Source organism: Rutidosis leptorrhynchoides, unplaced genomic scaffold (genome assembly GCF_046630445.1).
Source record: "Rutidosis leptorrhynchoides isolate AG116_Rl617_1_P2 unplaced genomic scaffold, CSIRO_AGI_Rlap_v1 contig559, whole genome shotgun sequence".
NCBI lineage: Eukaryota > Viridiplantae > Streptophyta > Magnoliopsida > Asterales > Asteraceae > Rutidosis > Rutidosis leptorrhynchoides.
The window spans coordinates 14,300-31,649 of NW_027266783.1; the positions used below are offsets into that span (position 1 = coordinate 14,300).

At 33.7% G+C, this 17,350-nt stretch overlaps 3 protein-coding genes across 3 annotated transcripts; 2 read left to right on the forward strand and 1 right to left on the reverse strand.

Moving 5' to 3' along the window:
* The first annotated feature begins 2,118 nt into the window (after nt 1-2,118).
* LOC139884487 (protein SRG1-like) lies at nt 2,119-3,076 on the forward strand. Its single transcript, XM_071868511.1, has 3 exons — nt 2,119-2,323; nt 2,566-2,746; nt 2,899-3,076. Exons 1-3 carry the CDS (start codon nt 2,119-2,121, stop codon nt 3,074-3,076), a joined length of 564 nt encoding a protein of 187 aa, XP_071724612.1.
* A 163-nt stretch (nt 3,077-3,239) lies between these two features.
* Nucleotides 3,240-4,364, reverse strand: LOC139884488 (uncharacterized mitochondrial protein AtMg00810-like). Its single transcript, XM_071868512.1, has one exon. It carries the CDS (start codon nt 4,362-4,364, stop codon nt 3,240-3,242), a length of 1,125 nt encoding a protein of 374 aa, XP_071724613.1.
* A 3,727-nt stretch (nt 4,365-8,091) lies between these two features.
* LOC139884489 (protein LATERAL BRANCHING OXIDOREDUCTASE 1-like) lies at nt 8,092-8,460 on the forward strand. The gene has a single exon (XM_071868514.1). The coding sequence runs from the start codon at nt 8,092-8,094 to the stop codon at nt 8,458-8,460; it is 369 nt and encodes a 122-aa protein (XP_071724615.1).
* The last annotated feature ends 8,890 nt before the right edge of the window (nt 8,461-17,350 follow it).

A 17,350-nucleotide genomic window follows, 5' to 3' on the forward strand; every position in this document is an offset into this window, starting at 1 on the left:
AATCAATAATTATTAATTTATACAGTATATAGTTTATATTTTTATTATGTGAATATTGATCATGATATATATGAATACTAATTTATATTTATTAAATATTAATCATGCATATTAATTAAATTCATTTATTTTTATTGATTAAGTTTTAATATTCCATATATTTTTCATACGAACTTTTAAGATGCATTATACGTCGTCGATTTTATCGAAATATTTTCGAGGGTTTTGAAATTGGGAATCCAAATCCATAAAAGATTAATGTTTAAGAAGCAATAAATCTTGGAATCTCGGCATGAAAAAACATATGACCACTCAAATGCTATTGTAAATTGTTTTAAGCATCATAAACTTCGATTGCTAGATGGTGAATCATCGAAAAATTAAGAACAAATGATAACTCTATCCTGGATTTTCTTAATGCAGTAAGAAATGTTAGATATGAGATTTAGAGTGATGTTAATTTAAAAAAAAAACAAGTAACATTAACTTATTTTTGAAAATTTTCCTTTATTTAATTATGAATTATGTATAAAATATTTTGATATAAATAATAAATTATTAATTTATATATCAAATGAGATCGATATGATTTTATTTTTTTATATTATTTTATAAATTTAGTGAATAATTAATTTAACACGTTGATCCCGACTCAAAATTGAAAAAAATATTATTTTAGCGAGGTTATTAATTTATCGAGATTCTACTTAAATAACTAAAGGACCGACAGATCAAAGTTTAAATTCGGTGGAATCAAAGGGACAACATGTTTTCATTTTTTTTCTTTCCAAATTTCACATAGAAACAAAAATAAAAATAAAAATTTGTCTAATATGAATAATCTTAATAAATTAACATATATTGTTAGAGATAATGATGTATTTATTATATATATAGAATGTAATAATGTTGAAAAGTTCGCGGTCAATGAATTTTGACCGAAATTTTGATGTAGACCTACTTATTATGTTTTTTAAAAATTATTTAAATGTGTTTGTGGTATAATCAGTTTTAAAATTGCTCTAAAATAAATTAAAAATTATATGTGTTGAAATAAATTATTTAATATACATATAAAATACATAACATAAAATAATAGATAAAATAAAAATAAAACATTTATCTTATTTTAAATTTGTCAAATTGATATTTGTTTAGGGATAACAATGTATAAGTTTATATTGAAATCTAAATTGGATGGAGAGAGTAATTTTTTTCCCAAATGGGGGCATAATTTTTTGAACTTCGTCAACTGTTGAGAGCATTTTATCAATTACGACATCATGCTTTCGCTAAAGTTTATCTAGATTACAGTCAGTCTATCAGTTTCAGTTTCCACCGTGTATCTGCTCATCTAGATCCCATCATGAGCAGATTGGACACACAAAGTTGTTGTTTACGCAAATTAACAAGCATTGATCGAAACAAGGAACCAAAACATATTCAAGTATTAATATATAGTTGAGATTAGTTCAATGACATGAATAGTAATCCTAAATAGAAATATTTTTCCTAATTAGATATTTGAGTGGAATTACAACTGGAAAACTTTAAGACAATTATTTGGTTTTAAGGTTTTCAAAACGTACAAGAATGCTTGAAGGCTTAGGTAACTTGAAGGCGACACTTTTTTGATAAGAGGGCCAAACATGCATAGCAAAACTTTATTAATTAAGACAATTATTTGGTTAAAGGTTTTCAAAACGTACAAGAATGCTTGAAGGTTTAGGTAACTTGAAGGCAACACTAGTAAGCAGATAAACATATATTGTGATACATAGAGTCGAACTAAACACATTGTTCACATAATGTTGTAGCCTGTTTCTTTGGCATGGTATGCGAGCAACACATTATTCTTTGGGCTTAAACGTTGATGATTCATGTAGCCGACTCCACTCGATGAAAATGAGGATGTTTGTTATTAATCTTGTTGTCGTCTTCGCTTCCCGATGAATTATTCTATAAAATTGTTTTGATATCAAAAACCTCTTTCCAAATAAAGAAACCAATAATTACTCTGTTAGTTCTTTGTTGTTTCTCTTTTACTTGAGATTTCTCCTCATAATTCTACCAGCAACAACGGAAGATCTAGAAACTATCTCCGCTATGAAGTTAGAAATGGCATCAAACACAGTTCAACAGGTCATCATCAATGGCGATATTAATGGTACTGAACTACCCGAAAAATACATATACAAAGGCAATGATGCAGGAAACCTTGATGCTTCCTTCCAACCATTAGATCTTTCGATTATTGATGTCAATCTCCTCACCACCTCTCAAGATGAACTTGACAAACTCAAATCAGCTCTCATCTCTTGTGGTTGTTTTCTGGTCAGTCAATTTTCACTTTATCTTAAAATGATGTGTATTAATATACATTTTACTATGAAATATATATTAACTATCTAGAGATTGCACATCAGGACGTGGTCCAATTGATGAGCATCCCCTCCTTCATCCGTGAGCCATGAGGTGAGGGGTTCGAGTCGTGCTGTCCGCACATTTGTAATGTAATTAAAAAAACTATCTAGAAATTAATTTATAATTAATTTTGAGTTTCAGATCATGGATTGACTGGCGAATATCTAAATAAAGTGAGTGAAATCGGTAAGAAATTCTTTGCATCTCGTAAGGAAGTGAAGCAGAAATACACCAGAGAAGCTAACAGCCAAGAAGGGTATGAAAATGATATGAGATTATCTCAGAGCAGACACATGACTGGATGGATAGATTATATCTTACCGTAAGGCCAAAGGATAAGCAAAAACTCGAATATTGGCCTGAATTTCCAGAAGATTTTTGGTAACATACATATATATATATTGTAATTATGAAAATTCTCTTAATCCTTTAAATAATCATGATGAAAATGACTTGATAAAAATATTGAATTAGGGAAACCTTGGAAATTTATACAGTAAAGGTGCAGAAACTGATTGAAGCCCTTTTGAAGGCCACGGCTAGGTCATTAAACTTGGAAGATAACAACTTCCTGAACAAGTACAATGGATCAGAGCGAGCAATAATCACTGCAAGGTTCGGTTTATACCCTCTGTTAGAAAACACGAATTGAGAAGAAGAAGAAGAGCTATTTTATTAATTGATAACTGATTGTACAAGGATTATAGTATATATACTCGAATTGAGCTAATTACAGTTAAGGGAAGCTTAACAGCTTTTCCCGCCAAGTCTAACTGACTAACAACCTCTCAGGCCGTTCGGATTTGGCTGGGCCTTTAACTGATCTTCGTTCGTTTGTCTTGGGCTCCATTTCGGCCCATTATACAAAACTCACCGTTTTGTGTCATCTTCTTCTTCCCGTTGGATTCAACCGTTGCAAGTGTTGAATTGAACTCCTCAACACCCCTCCTCAATTCAATACTTCCAAATACATCTTTCAATCCCAAATTTCCTTTCAGGTAATTATGCTGTGCAATTCCCAACGCCTTTGTAAAAACATCTGCCAACTGCTCAATCGTCGACAAGTGATTCACCTGAATTAATCTGTTCTGTAATTGCTCTCGCACCAGGTGACAGTCTCTCTCAATATCCTTCGTTCGCTCGTGATAGACAGGATTCGCTGCAATATGGAGTGCAGCCTCATTATCACAGAATAATTCTATAGGTTGCTCAATTTTGGCTCCCAATTCAACGAGAAGTCCTTTCAACCATATTAATTCAGCTACCGCATCTGCCATTGCCCTGTATTCTGATTCACCAGATGATCGAGATATAGTCTTCTGTTTTCGTGATCTCCAGGATATCAATGACTTTCCAAGCTTCACACAATAACCAGTCACTGATCTACGACTGATAACACAAGATGCCCAATCTGAGTCGCAATAGGCTTCCACCTTCAACTCATTCTCTCGAGGTATGAACAAACCTTCTCCTGGATTGACTTTTATATATCTCACTATTCTAATAGCTGCTTGATAATGAGATTCTTTTGGTTGTTTCATGAATTGACTCACATGATTCACTGCATAGCATATGTCAGACCTTATAATAGTCAGATACAACAATCTTCCTACTAACCTCTTGTACTTTCTTGGGTCCTTCATTAGCGGATCTTCTACTATGTTATCCCCTCCTGACTGTTTTGTCACAAAATCATCATATTCCTTTGTTGCAAGCTTGAGATTTCGTTCAAAGGGAGTACTAACTAGTCTAGCTCCACTTAAACTCATGTTATTTATCAATTCTAGGGCATACTTCCTCTGATTTATCACTATTCCACTGTCTGATCTGCTTACTTCCATTCCTAAGAAGCATTTCATAGTCCCCAAATCTTTAAGTTTGAAGTTCTTATGCAGTGTCTGTTTCAATTTATCCACGATGGATGCATCATTTCCTGTCATCAATAGATCATCTACATATATGAGCATGACCACAATTCTATCGCCATTTTGCTTAGTGAACAATGAAAAATCATATTTGCTCTATGAATAACCAGCCTGTCTAAGAGCAGTAGTATTCTTGTGATTCCATTCTCTTGATGCCTGTTTTAAGCCATACAAGGACTTATGCAATTTACAAACCATATTGTTGTCCCCTCCTAAATTGCAAAGTCCCTCAGGGATAGTCATGAAAACTTCTTCTTCCAAATCTCCTTATAGGAATGCATTATAGACATCCATCTAATAAAGAGGCCAATTAAATGCAGTAGCCCATGTCACTACACTTCTGACTGCTACCATCTTAACCACAGGTGAGAAAGTTTCTTTATAGTCAACACCAGCTTTCTGTTTAAATCCCTTAACTACCAGTCTAGTCTTAAACCTGTCCACTTCACCATTAGCATGATATTTCACCCTGAACACCCATTTACAACCAATTGACTTTTTGGAAGGAGGTAGTGGCACTATATCCCATGTATGATTATTCTGTAAAGCATGTAACTCAGTATCCATAGCAGCAACCCATCTTGAGTCTTTGACAACATCTTTGTAAAAAATAGGCTCATGAACACTATCTAACTTGGCAATGTATGACTAATATGCTAGTAGATTCCCTGAGTATTGAATAGATTGTTGAATAGGATAAGCACAAGTAGTGTAGTCCTTCATCCATACTGGTTGTCTGATACTCCTGGTTGGTCTGATCTTTGCAGGAACTGAGAGAGCTGGAACATCTGAAATTGACACAGCAGTAGGCAATGGAACAGACTCATGCAACTCATATATGACAGGAATCTCAGTAGAATGTGGATTGAATGAATGATCAAGAGACAATGATGGACAATCAGCAGAGTCATGATCCATGAGTGAAGGAAAATGATCATGAGAGAGTGGAACATAATGTGTTTGTGCAAAAGGAAAGATAGATTCATGAAAGGTAACATCCCTATTGATTATGAATTCTCTCTTGTCTGTGTTATATAGAATGTAACCTACTTGTCCAATAGGATACCCCATAAATACATGAGAGTCTGATCTAGGAGCAAACTTATCAGTGATCAGTGGTGTTTTGGCAAAAACTAAGCATCCAAAGACTCTGAGATGTGTCAAATCTGGTTGCTTGTTATACAATTTGAAATATGGTGTTTTATAATGAATAGGCTGTAAAGGAGTCCTATTGATCAAGTACACAGCAGTTAACACACATTCACCCGAAAATCTAATAGGCATAGAAGAATGAAATCTGAGAGCCCTTGCTACCTCTAAGATATGTCTATGTTTTCTTTCAACAACACCATTCTACTGTTGATTATATGGACAAGTTTTCTGATGCACAATACCATTGCTTGTAAACAAATCATGGCATTGGAGGTTCACAAATTCAGTGCCATTATCAGTTCTGAATGTCTTGACTGTTCTGTGAAACTGAGTTTTAACAAACTGAATAAACTATCTTATGAATCTAATGGTGTCAACCTTAGATTGCATTAGAAACAACCAAGCAAACCTAGAATAGTCATCCACTATTGTTAAGAAATACTTGTGACCCTGATAAGTTGGAGCGTTATAAGGACCCCAAACATACCAGATCAAACATAGAAACAGAAACAGTAGTACTATGTTGAAATGATAACTTGTGTTGTTTGACTTGAGAACAGACAGTACACTGAGAAATGTCTTTTTTATTTATGCATAAATTTTGAGAAATCATCAAAGTAGTCAAAGACTTAGAACTAATATGGCCTAATCTATGATGCCATAACTGGAAATCACTAGGTATAGAAACTGAACTATGATTAACAAAATGAGATGATGTTGAGCAGACTGTGATGGGAAGTAGTAAAGGCCTTATTTCATTTTACCAATCCCTTGTACCATCCCAGTTGAGATGTCCTGCATGAGACAAAATTCAGGATAAAATGAAACAAAGCAATTTGAATCTTTTGTGATTTTATGAACACTCAATAGATTGTTTTTGAAACTAGGAATAAGACGGACATTTTTCAGAGAAAGATTGGGTGAGATATTGAGATTTCCTGTATGAGTTATTGATGTATGATTTCCATTTGGCAGGTGAACAAGCTGTGACAATGATGAGACACTATGCATACCAGTGGCATTGTATGTCATATGATTTGTGGCACCACTATCAATAATCTAAGATCTGTTAGAAAGAATACCTAAATTAGATGTAGAAGGGCCTGTATGCTGAGAAGAAAGATCAGCAGTGTGAGAAGAGGTAGCAAAAGGAACAACATTAGCAGCAGAGGAAGAGTCACTAGAAAGCAGCCTCATGATTTGAGCATACTGAGCTGGAGTGAATGTTGGAGCAGGGGAGAAGACATATGCACTGTTAGACACAGGTTTAGTAGCATTTTCAGAATCTTGAGCAGCATTGTGTGCTTGTGGTTTACTTCTTGTGAACTTAAAATCCTTTGGAAAACCATGAAGCTTATAGCACTCTGCCTTCTTATGGCCTCGTACACCACAATGATCACAATTGCCTTGGAATTTCTTTTTAGGAACAGAGGAAGAACTAGATGCATTAGAGTACATAGCATCAACTGAAAGTGTAGAATCAGTAGACTGAGAAGAATGACCTCGCTGTGCTTCCTCTTGGATCAACAGATTATAACATTCAGTGAGAGAAGGAGGAGGATTCATTAAATTGATTTGACCTCGAATAACAAGATAGGAATCATTAAGCCCCATCAAGAATTCATAGAACTTTACATCCTCGAAGTAAGCATGGATAATGGCAAGAGATGCAGGATCAAGAATTTTGAGATCGATTATGCTGTCCAACTCAGCCCACAGTGAACGAAGATTGTTGAAATAGGTAGAAATTGAGTCACTACCTTGATTAGCACGCGAAATCTTGTGACAGAGAGCAAATATCTGCACCTGAGGAGCTCTCTGAAAATGAGATTTGAGATCGGACCATGAGGTAGAGGCATTGGTGAAGTAACGGATTGTCCGAGCTAAGTCCTTGTGAACAGAGCGAAACAGCCAGGATAAGACGAGAGCGTTAGCACAATCCCACTGATCATGATATCGTGGATGAAAATCTTCCTTCCTACAGGTACCATTCAGAAATCCAATCTTGTGCTTTATTAGAACAAAATTGTAAACATTCCTGCTCCAATCACTGTAATTTTCCACACCAGTAAGAAGCTCCTCAACTTGAATTGAGAGCGAACTATCAGTAGGATGAAGATAAAGCTGATGACCTAATGTTATCTCAATAACATCATCACCAGAACCAGAAACAGAGGATGAAGTCGCCATTGAAGACGAAGCTCAAAGCAAAGTAGCAATGGCGAAAAAAATGCAGAAACCGTTTAGGCTCTGATAACCATGTTAGAAAACACGAATTGAGAAGAAGAAGAAGAGCTATTTTATTAATTGATAACTGATTGTACAAGGATTACATTATATATACTCGAATTGAGCTAATTACAGTTAAGGGAAGCTTAACGGCTTTTCCCGCCAAGTCTAACTGACTAACAACCTCTCAGGCCGTTCGGATTTGGCTGGGCCTTTAACTGATCTTCGTTCGTTTGTCTTGGGCTCCATTTCGGCCCATTATACAAAACTCACCGTTTTGTGTCATCTTCTTTTTCCCGTTGGATTCGACCGTTGCAAGTGTTGAATTGAACTCCTCAACACCCTCCTCGTCCCAGGCCCGATGAAGTTAGGTCTCAAGCCACATGCCGATGGTGCAACAATTACAGTTTTGTTGCAAGATAAACAAGTTGGAGGGCTTCAATTCCTGAAAGACGATTGCTGGTTTACAGCTTCAACCGCTCCTGACGCCCTTCTGATTAACACCTGTGATTATATGGAGATAATGAGCAATGGGATATTTAAGAGCCCAGTGCATAGAGTGGTAACAAACTCAAAGAGAGAGAGGGTTTCCATCACTATTTTCGGCTATCCTCATCCAGAAGAAGAGATCGAACCATTACAAGAACTGGTTGATGAAACAACGCCAAGGATGTACAAGAAGGTGACAAATTATTTTGAGTTATTCTATAAGTATACCCAGCTTGCCTAGAGACCCATACAGGCTGTCATGATTTAAGTTCGATTATGACGAGTTTGCTGCTAACTGGATTCAGAATAAAATAAAAAACCTTGTATATATTTCATTATGTCTTGAGATGACTTATGTAAATCAAGGTGCACGAGCTTGATCTTATGAACTTTGATGTGATACTCTTGTCATGTTTGGGCGGTTGTATGGTTTTCCTTGCACTTCCTCGTTAGGAAACTCCACCTTATAAAATAAATAGTTTACGCAATACATGATAGAGATAGGGGTTATAAATGTGGGTAAAATAAAAAAACAATACATATATCTTATCGATTCCGAATGACATTTTACGTTAAACTGATCGCCTGCGCTTGCCCACCACTATAGACATATTTAATTTTATTTGAATGCTCAAATCTCGAGCTCACAGCCTTAGATCATCAGTTTGTAAACATACATTAAAAAAAAAAAGTCTCGAGGTCATTAATGAAATTGTGCAAAAATAGAAGGCAACTGATATTGAAAATTAAACCAAGAAAGATAAAGAATTCAAGGGTGGTGTGGAATAGAAATTAGGAACAAATAATTATTTCTTGTAACAATTAGTCCGAAATTCTCCGTCGTGTCGAGATTTTCAGGAGTCACTCCCTTGAAAAGTTTCCAATTAAAATGGTAAAGCAAGTTTGCAAGTTGGAGCTCAACATTAGCCATGCCAAGATATGCCAGGACAGATCCGCCTTCCTACTCCAAATGGGATGAGTTCAAAATGACACCTCTTGAAATCAGCCGAATTGTCGGTATACCTCTTTGGATAGAAACTCTCGGGTTTCGACCAGCACCCTGCATAATATCCCTCCCAATTGCCCAAGCATTGATTATGACTTTGGTTTAAACTCTAGATTTTAGATTTTATTATTTTTTTATATTTGAGGTTTTGTTTTTACATAGAGTATTATTGTGTAGTTTAGTTGGTATTACGTTTGTTTTGCTTTTAGGGTTTAGCTATGTGTTTGTAGCAATACATATCAAAACAAGTCAAAAAGATAAGAGTTTATGCACGAATTCTGACTTTATCGTGATTTTCGGAGAAGGTCCTATAGGATTTAATAGGATATATAACATGATAAATAGAACACCGAATAAACATACGAATTAGGAATACTTATCTTTGTAGATGGACATAACTCCGATCTTTTGTAGTCCACGATAATCTCCATAATCGCTCTATTAGGAGCTACTAAAATCCTTCTCCCCACTTGTCACAGGCAGCATAAATGGACATCGACGACTATCCTGACCTAAAGTCAGATTATATACATAGTGATGTGGGGAGCAAACCTAGCTGTACCTGTAAATCCTAATCATGTCCCATTCATCACGGGCCAGATCAGGTAAAAGTCTACACTTAATAGCTGCCAACCCACCACTATCAATGCTTAGATATATATGGCCCACCAATTAAGGATTACACTATTGGATCCCATCCAGCCTGTTTTGCAAACACAAAAGCCCACATTTGATTGTAGCCCACAATAAGTTCTAATATTCTCCCACTTGGACAAAATCAAATGTGTCATAAGTTTTGTAAAACATTTTATTTTGTAAAGTTTATAAAACGATTGTCAGGCTGATGACAAATTTTAGAATACGTAAGCATTTTGAAAACATGATTCAATGGGCAAACCCCTCAAGCAAACCAGTCCAATGAAACTGAGATGCCCGCATTTCAAACCATCATATGGATCTAGTATGGGGTCCATTGGTACCTTCTATCGTCTGCAGAATTTGGGCCCTAGCTATACCTCATAACCTGAACCTGCTTAACCTGAAGAAAATATTTATTTGTAGAAATCTATAAGCTATATGCTTAGTGAGATTTTAAATTATAAACAATTTATAATATTTTAAACAATTTCAATTTTGATAACATATTTATTATTTATAGAATATTTTAAATCAATCAAATTAATTGTTTTAATTTGATATTATCCATATCAAATTTTTAACACATTATGAACCCAATAGTGAAAATCAAATAATGGGTCAATAACGTTATAGCGAGCTAACATAATGATACTACCTACGTATGTGAGTTCATATACCATGAATTCGATCCTACTAGACGCTAGGCGACAGTCATAGTAGAGCGTACAATCTGATCAGAGGTACTAGGCCGTCCGTAATCCACCTTTCAATAAAAGTAGGCCGTCCGTAATCCGCCTTTCAATAAAAATAAAATCACTTGGGTCGCACTTAGACAACCATAAACAAGTGATGTAATGAGTTCTTATGCAATTTATTTTAATAAAACAAAATTTGCTTTAATTTATTTTGAGAATATTTTTTCCAGTTTTTATACCAAAATTCATATTTATATATATAATACTATGTCGTATATAAATTACGTAAAACAATAAATAGATTTTATATGACGTAGTATATATTTGGCAAATATTTAAACTATCACATAATGAAAAATAACTCACCTCGAAATAATTGTAAGCGCGATTTTACGTCAACAAAGTCTAATGACCTGCTAGAATTATCGAAATTAATCAATCATCTAGTTAAATAATTTGCAGAAACATTATTCGTTCTAAGACGGTCGCTCTCGGATTCTACGACGGTATTTTATCGATTAATCATTTTTAAATTAAATTTTTGAGACAATTATTTTATTGAAAATATTTTCCAATATGAAAAATATTTAATAAAATCAAATAATGTTTATGGTTAATCCAAAATAATTTATTATTATTTACACATTTATTTAAAATATATTATTACTTAAATTTATTAATTGACCAATTATAAAATTTAAAATCATTCAAATAACCCATAATTTAAGATTTATTAAATCTGAGTATTTTTTAACAAAATTGTTACATATTCAGGTCTGGAACATTAATATTAAGTTATGGTAAAAATTTGATAGGTTCGGATCGAGTAAAAATGATTATATTAGGTTCGGAAGATTTAAAATAAAATTTAGGGTTCTCATTTAGGGTTGGGAGACTGATTATGCACTGAACTAAATTGATTTGGTTTGAAACGATGGTTAAAACATGAAATGGCAATTATATCCTTGACTATTTTCTGATAGGTTGGTAATTTTGTGATTACTGTAAAACCTAAGGGGCAAAATAGTCATTTAAACATAAAATCATATCATAAGAATTAGACCGAAACGGTTCAGTTCAGTCTTCTTCCTCCTTGCGTAAAACGCGACTCTCTCTCTCTCCTCCGCCGCAATACGCTTTGCTTCAACAAGCCGTCGCCATTTCTGGCAACAATCTGACCTAAACCACCTACCTATCGACTCTTCTCGACGCCGTGAACGTGAAAATGAGGTTAGTTTTTCCTGACATGGCTTAATTTTCCTTTAATTCGAATTTTAGGGTTTCAGTCGAGTTATATAAACGTTCAAATTACGATCTCTACTTCTATTATTTTATTATATGGACTGTGGGGAGTAATAAAATGCTAACAATTGAATGATTTGACCAAAGGAAATGGCCAGATTTACCTCCGAAAGTTTCCGGCCACCGATTCTCACGGCGGCTTTGGCTTGGTTGCGTTCACCGTCGACCAAGGACGCTCCTGGATGTCGAACTCGACCAAGAATCGGTCGACTGATTCATGGCACAATGTTGACTCGGTCGTGACTCACTGAGTTAACGTCAATGGATTTACACAATTTGACCGGTTTTGTAATCCTCGTCACTCCTTCTACAACATATTGAAATTTCGAACGATTCTGGCAAGACGAATTTTTCGACAGTAAGTTGTTTTATGATTTTGTAAATTGAGACAGTTGTGATCTTCCGTAGGCTTGTTATGAAAGAATTTTAGAATGAGATTATTGTATAATTGGACTGTGAAATTGCCTTGAATTGTATTTTGAATATTGATTTTGGATGGCTTGTTTGGAAATATTTTATTATAGAAATTTACAAAAATGACAGACAAAAGGTGTTTGAGACGGAGAGACTGTGTGAGGTTACAGAGGGAGTGATCATGTAAACGAAGAGGGAGGGAGTAGTTGTAATTATAATAATTTACGTGGATCCCGCCTCAATTATTAAAGAAAAATTTATTTTAAATTAGTGGTAGGGTCCACAATAATTCAAGTCTCCGTTTTATAATTTAATCTTTACTCGCAATATCATAGAGAATTCTAGGTCGTAATATTACACCACGACATACTTACGTAACAACAAACTAATCGGTTTTTCGAAAAATTAAAATTCAGCAGTCCAGTTTCCATCAATCACATGCACTTTCATAATAAAATTCAGTAGATCCAGCACATATATACAACTACCAAGTATATATCAAGCTCAACTAAACAAGTGTATCCAGGAAACTCAATCCATCCAAACAAGAAAGTCATAATAGAACCATTCAACCACCAAATAAATATCTAACTCCTACTGATTTAACATATCAAAAAACAAGATCATCCAGCAAGATATCTATATCCATGTGTTCAATTGTTATGCTAACTTTCTACACAAAATCTATGACAATTTAATTATTCCAATTCCATATCCTCAAACATCTCAAACTCTTAATGTTCTTACAAGAATGAACAATAAGATAGCATTTGAGAAAATAACATTAACATATGAAAATTTTAACACAAAACCATGTCACAAGATTTCTAACAACCTATGCAATTCCGGCAGTATGAAAACATATCCATTTTTCATATATTCATTAAGTAACTGCTCATGCTCATAAACATCTCAAGTCATCGTCAAGCAAATAACATATCATCAACATGAACAAGACAGATGATTAACTCCCACTGACCTTGAGATATACGTATCTTTTAATACTTTCACAATTAACCTGAAATATTACGTCGGCAATAGAATTCAAATTAACTGTAAAAATATTAACAAGAAATCACAAACCTGATCAAACTTCAAGTTCTAGAATCTGCTTTCCAGTCACTAAGTGCTCACTCCCACTATCTCGGAAATTCATCAACTTTGGCACAACTTTCTCTTCATCCATCTAACATTTGACATCCATTTAACTTTGAATAATGTTAAGATTGCAAGTTAATGTTGAAATTGCAAATTAATATTGAATGATGAGATGTTTTAAAGATATGCATATGGAAATTATGAGGTATAATATATGGTGATTATTATGATGAATTGATATTTTTAAAATTGAATCCTCACATATGTTCGTATGGAATTATCATTATTGGTTATGGATTAATGATAACTTGTTGTCTACTAATGGTCAATTCTTTTGAGTTTTGATGTGACAAGGGATTTAGGATTCTTGCTCTATCGTTCAAAGTTAAATTGATTGGTGAAATTGAAGGAGCGATCGTTGAATTCGCTAGTTTCGAATTAAGATTGGGTGAACCAGGTAGGATGTGCAGGACATCAGTTCGATAAGACCGGGGTGAAGGGATAAAGATAATATTTTCTAATATTCTTTATATGTGAATTTTTAGTTTTATGAACAGTTTGGTTCCGGTATAGTATTACTTCATTATTGATGTATTGATGTTGTCTTTTTTTATTGGATTAATAGAATTGTTTTCTATAATTTTGGAGATTTGAATATGATGGTCTATAATCTCATATTATGATAATTTAAGTTATCTCTTTATGGCTATAATAATAATTTGATTTCTCAAACTTGTGCTTACGAAACAAAAGGAAAAAGACTGTCTATTTGTTGATTCTTTTCGGTAAACTTGCATATAAGCTGTTGAACACAAATATGCCAAAAATTGCGAGGAGCCCAATTGTGATAAGATTCAACAAAATATCCCGATCAGTCTAACAATCATCAACGAATTACATCAAGCTTATCTTCAAATTACAAATTTTCAAGAAACTAGTGGATAAAAATAAATGCCAATAATAAAAAAAAAAAAGAATAACAATTATTCATGTGCTATTTTAACCATCAAGTTGTACGTCACTCTTTCTTAATTAATCTCCAGTTCAATTGTTAAAACCCCATCCCTGTATATCACAAATACAGGATTCCATATATTGACAAAACCCGATTAATTTGTTTGTCTTCAATCTAACAGAATAAAAAACCTCTTGTTTCTTAATTAATTGTGCATGGCTACAATGAAAGAAAAAAAAAACAGTTTTGTTTTTTTTACGACTTAAAAAATAAAAACAAAAGAGACTTGTTTCGTAACATACTACAATTTGACAACTAAACTTACACGTAACACAAACTATATTTTCTCCCACTTAGACAAATATCAAATATAGTAAACTCATCTTTATGAAATTAGGATCTTCATCAATGAAATTTTTCTTGTTAGATGTCTCTCACTCTTTTATAATTTTCTCCATCTTGTTAATATTCTCATCTGATCAATTCAACCAATTCAAACATTTTAGAAGGACATTGTACAAAACACAATGGAATGCTAAAGCAAGTTCATGGGGTTGAACAACCGACATATATAAAGAGACTACGCTACATCACTATATATGCTCCCCGTCTGGTAGAGCTTCTATAGTTAGCAAACCGTATCATCTTTATACATCCAACATTTGTCACCATCCCAATTATTGCTATCAATAACCTTCATCGAAAAAATCATTAAATGCAATAATCCGATAATCCCGTAACCGCCGATTCCTTATATGTTCATTAGAAAATAAATTTCACGTCGGTGTAATATATATTCCAACAACAAGAATCATGAGTGTAGACAAATACAATTCACATCCCAAACCCCTTATCAATCCAATAATTCCTCATTCCGTTAAAAAAAACAAGAACCCAATTACCGGCGTTCAAGTTCAATCTAACAACAAGAATTATTAATAAGGAAAAACAATAAACAATCCCTAACATGAACACACCGCTCTTAGCAACAAAATTCTATTGATCCTGTCTTTGTACAGTTTCCACAATATCTAAACCAAAAATTAAATAACACAAGAGAGGGAGATAGAAAATTTATCAAGTGTCCAACAAGCCAACCCATATTTTTCTCTAAACTTTAATCAAGAAATAATCTTCAGAAAATACCTTACCAGATCATCAAACGTATTAATCTCGAAATAAATTTTCATCGCAGCAGAAACTTCTTACAAGTTATACAGAAAAAACAAGAGGCATGGAAACAATTCTTACCATATAAGCAACGTACCAAAAACTCAGAACTACAGAGACAACACGCACCTGTTCAACACTTATATGCAACCTTACTAGAAAGAATCAAGGAATAGACATCATCCTTCATTTTCTTTTGTAAGCATAAGTTTGAGAAGCCAAAGGAACCGATGTCCTGCACACCTTACCCGATTCACCCAACCTTAATTCGAAACTATCGAATTCAAATGATTCCTCCTTTATTTCGCGAATCAATTTAAATTTGAATGATAGAATAAGAACCCTAAATTCCTTTTCTATCAAAACTCAAAAGAATTGACCATTAGTAGACAACAAGTCATCATTATTACATAATCAATAATGACAGTTCTATATAAACAAATGCGTGGGTTCAACTTTGAAAATTATCAATTCACATAAATAATCACCATATATTATATCTCATAATTTTCACATGCATTTTTCAAATGATCCCATCATTCTATGTTAATTTGCATTCTCAACATTAACATACGATCTCAACATTATTCAAAGTTAAATGATTCAATTCTTAACCAATAATTCCTATCATAAAACATTACCTCGACTAAATCAATCGATAAATAATATTAATGCGTCAATTCGTCTTCACCAATTATCATCAATTTCATATAATTAATCAATATTAGTTATTATTCCTTCTCATCAATCAATTAATCAAAAAATAATTAACAATACCTTCTGTAGGGATTTAATTGATTGTTCTATAAAATCAGGGACCAAACTATCAAAAAATAGAAAACTGAACCAAAAATGTCACTGTAGCGGCTGAATCGAGTAGAATACGAAGATGGGGACTAAATTGCAACTCGGGTGAAACTATGGGACCCTAATGGACATGGAGGGATTAGAACGGTGCAGTAGAAATGTTTGGGCCAAAACGTTAAAAGAAAGAAAATGTCAGGGACACGCTGACAATGCCAACAAACTACAGGGACCATAATGTCATCTTCTACCTCGAACTGGTTTTACCCGACCCGTTCTTCCCGACCCGACCGTGTTCTTCGCCTCAAAACGGGTCCGTTGAATTCTGGCTTCGATCTCGCCAATTCTTACACCTATTTCGACTAAAATCATAGGGTTTTCCATGATATTCAACCCACAATCACAATTATAGCATTTAATTTTGGATTTAAATCAACAAAAAACAAAATCCCCAAATCAAACCTATCAAGAACCCTAATCTTGCAATCCGGAAAATCGATCCCAATTCACCTCTAATCAAGACTCAACTATCAACAAGGTCTCGTCATAAACCATAACCAATGATTTTAATTCGGTTTTCGGCATGATAAACAAACAAAATTTTCGAAAAATTGAACCACCATAAATCGGTTTAACGTCTTACAACAATTGAAAAATTCAATCCAATTTCTGAATAATCCATAGGTAGTATGATTCAAACGATTTCCACAGAATATATATACGATTTCAGCACAAACAAACGAATCGATTTTCTTGAAAAAAAAAATTAAAAACTACAAGCCCTAACTCGATTTCAACATATGACATCAAAACGAAATTCAATGATCAATTAGACTATTTTAATCAACAAAACAGTCAACAATTTAATGGATTCAACAAAAAACCCAATACCCGATTAATTATTTCTTCAAGTTAAGATTTAAACAGTATAAATCCGATTCTTAATTTCGTTTTCAACCTACTTTTGAAATTTAAAATGATCACCAATTCTATCTTTCAAGAATTGTTTAACACTTCAAAAATATTTGTTTTCAATATCGCTTATTGC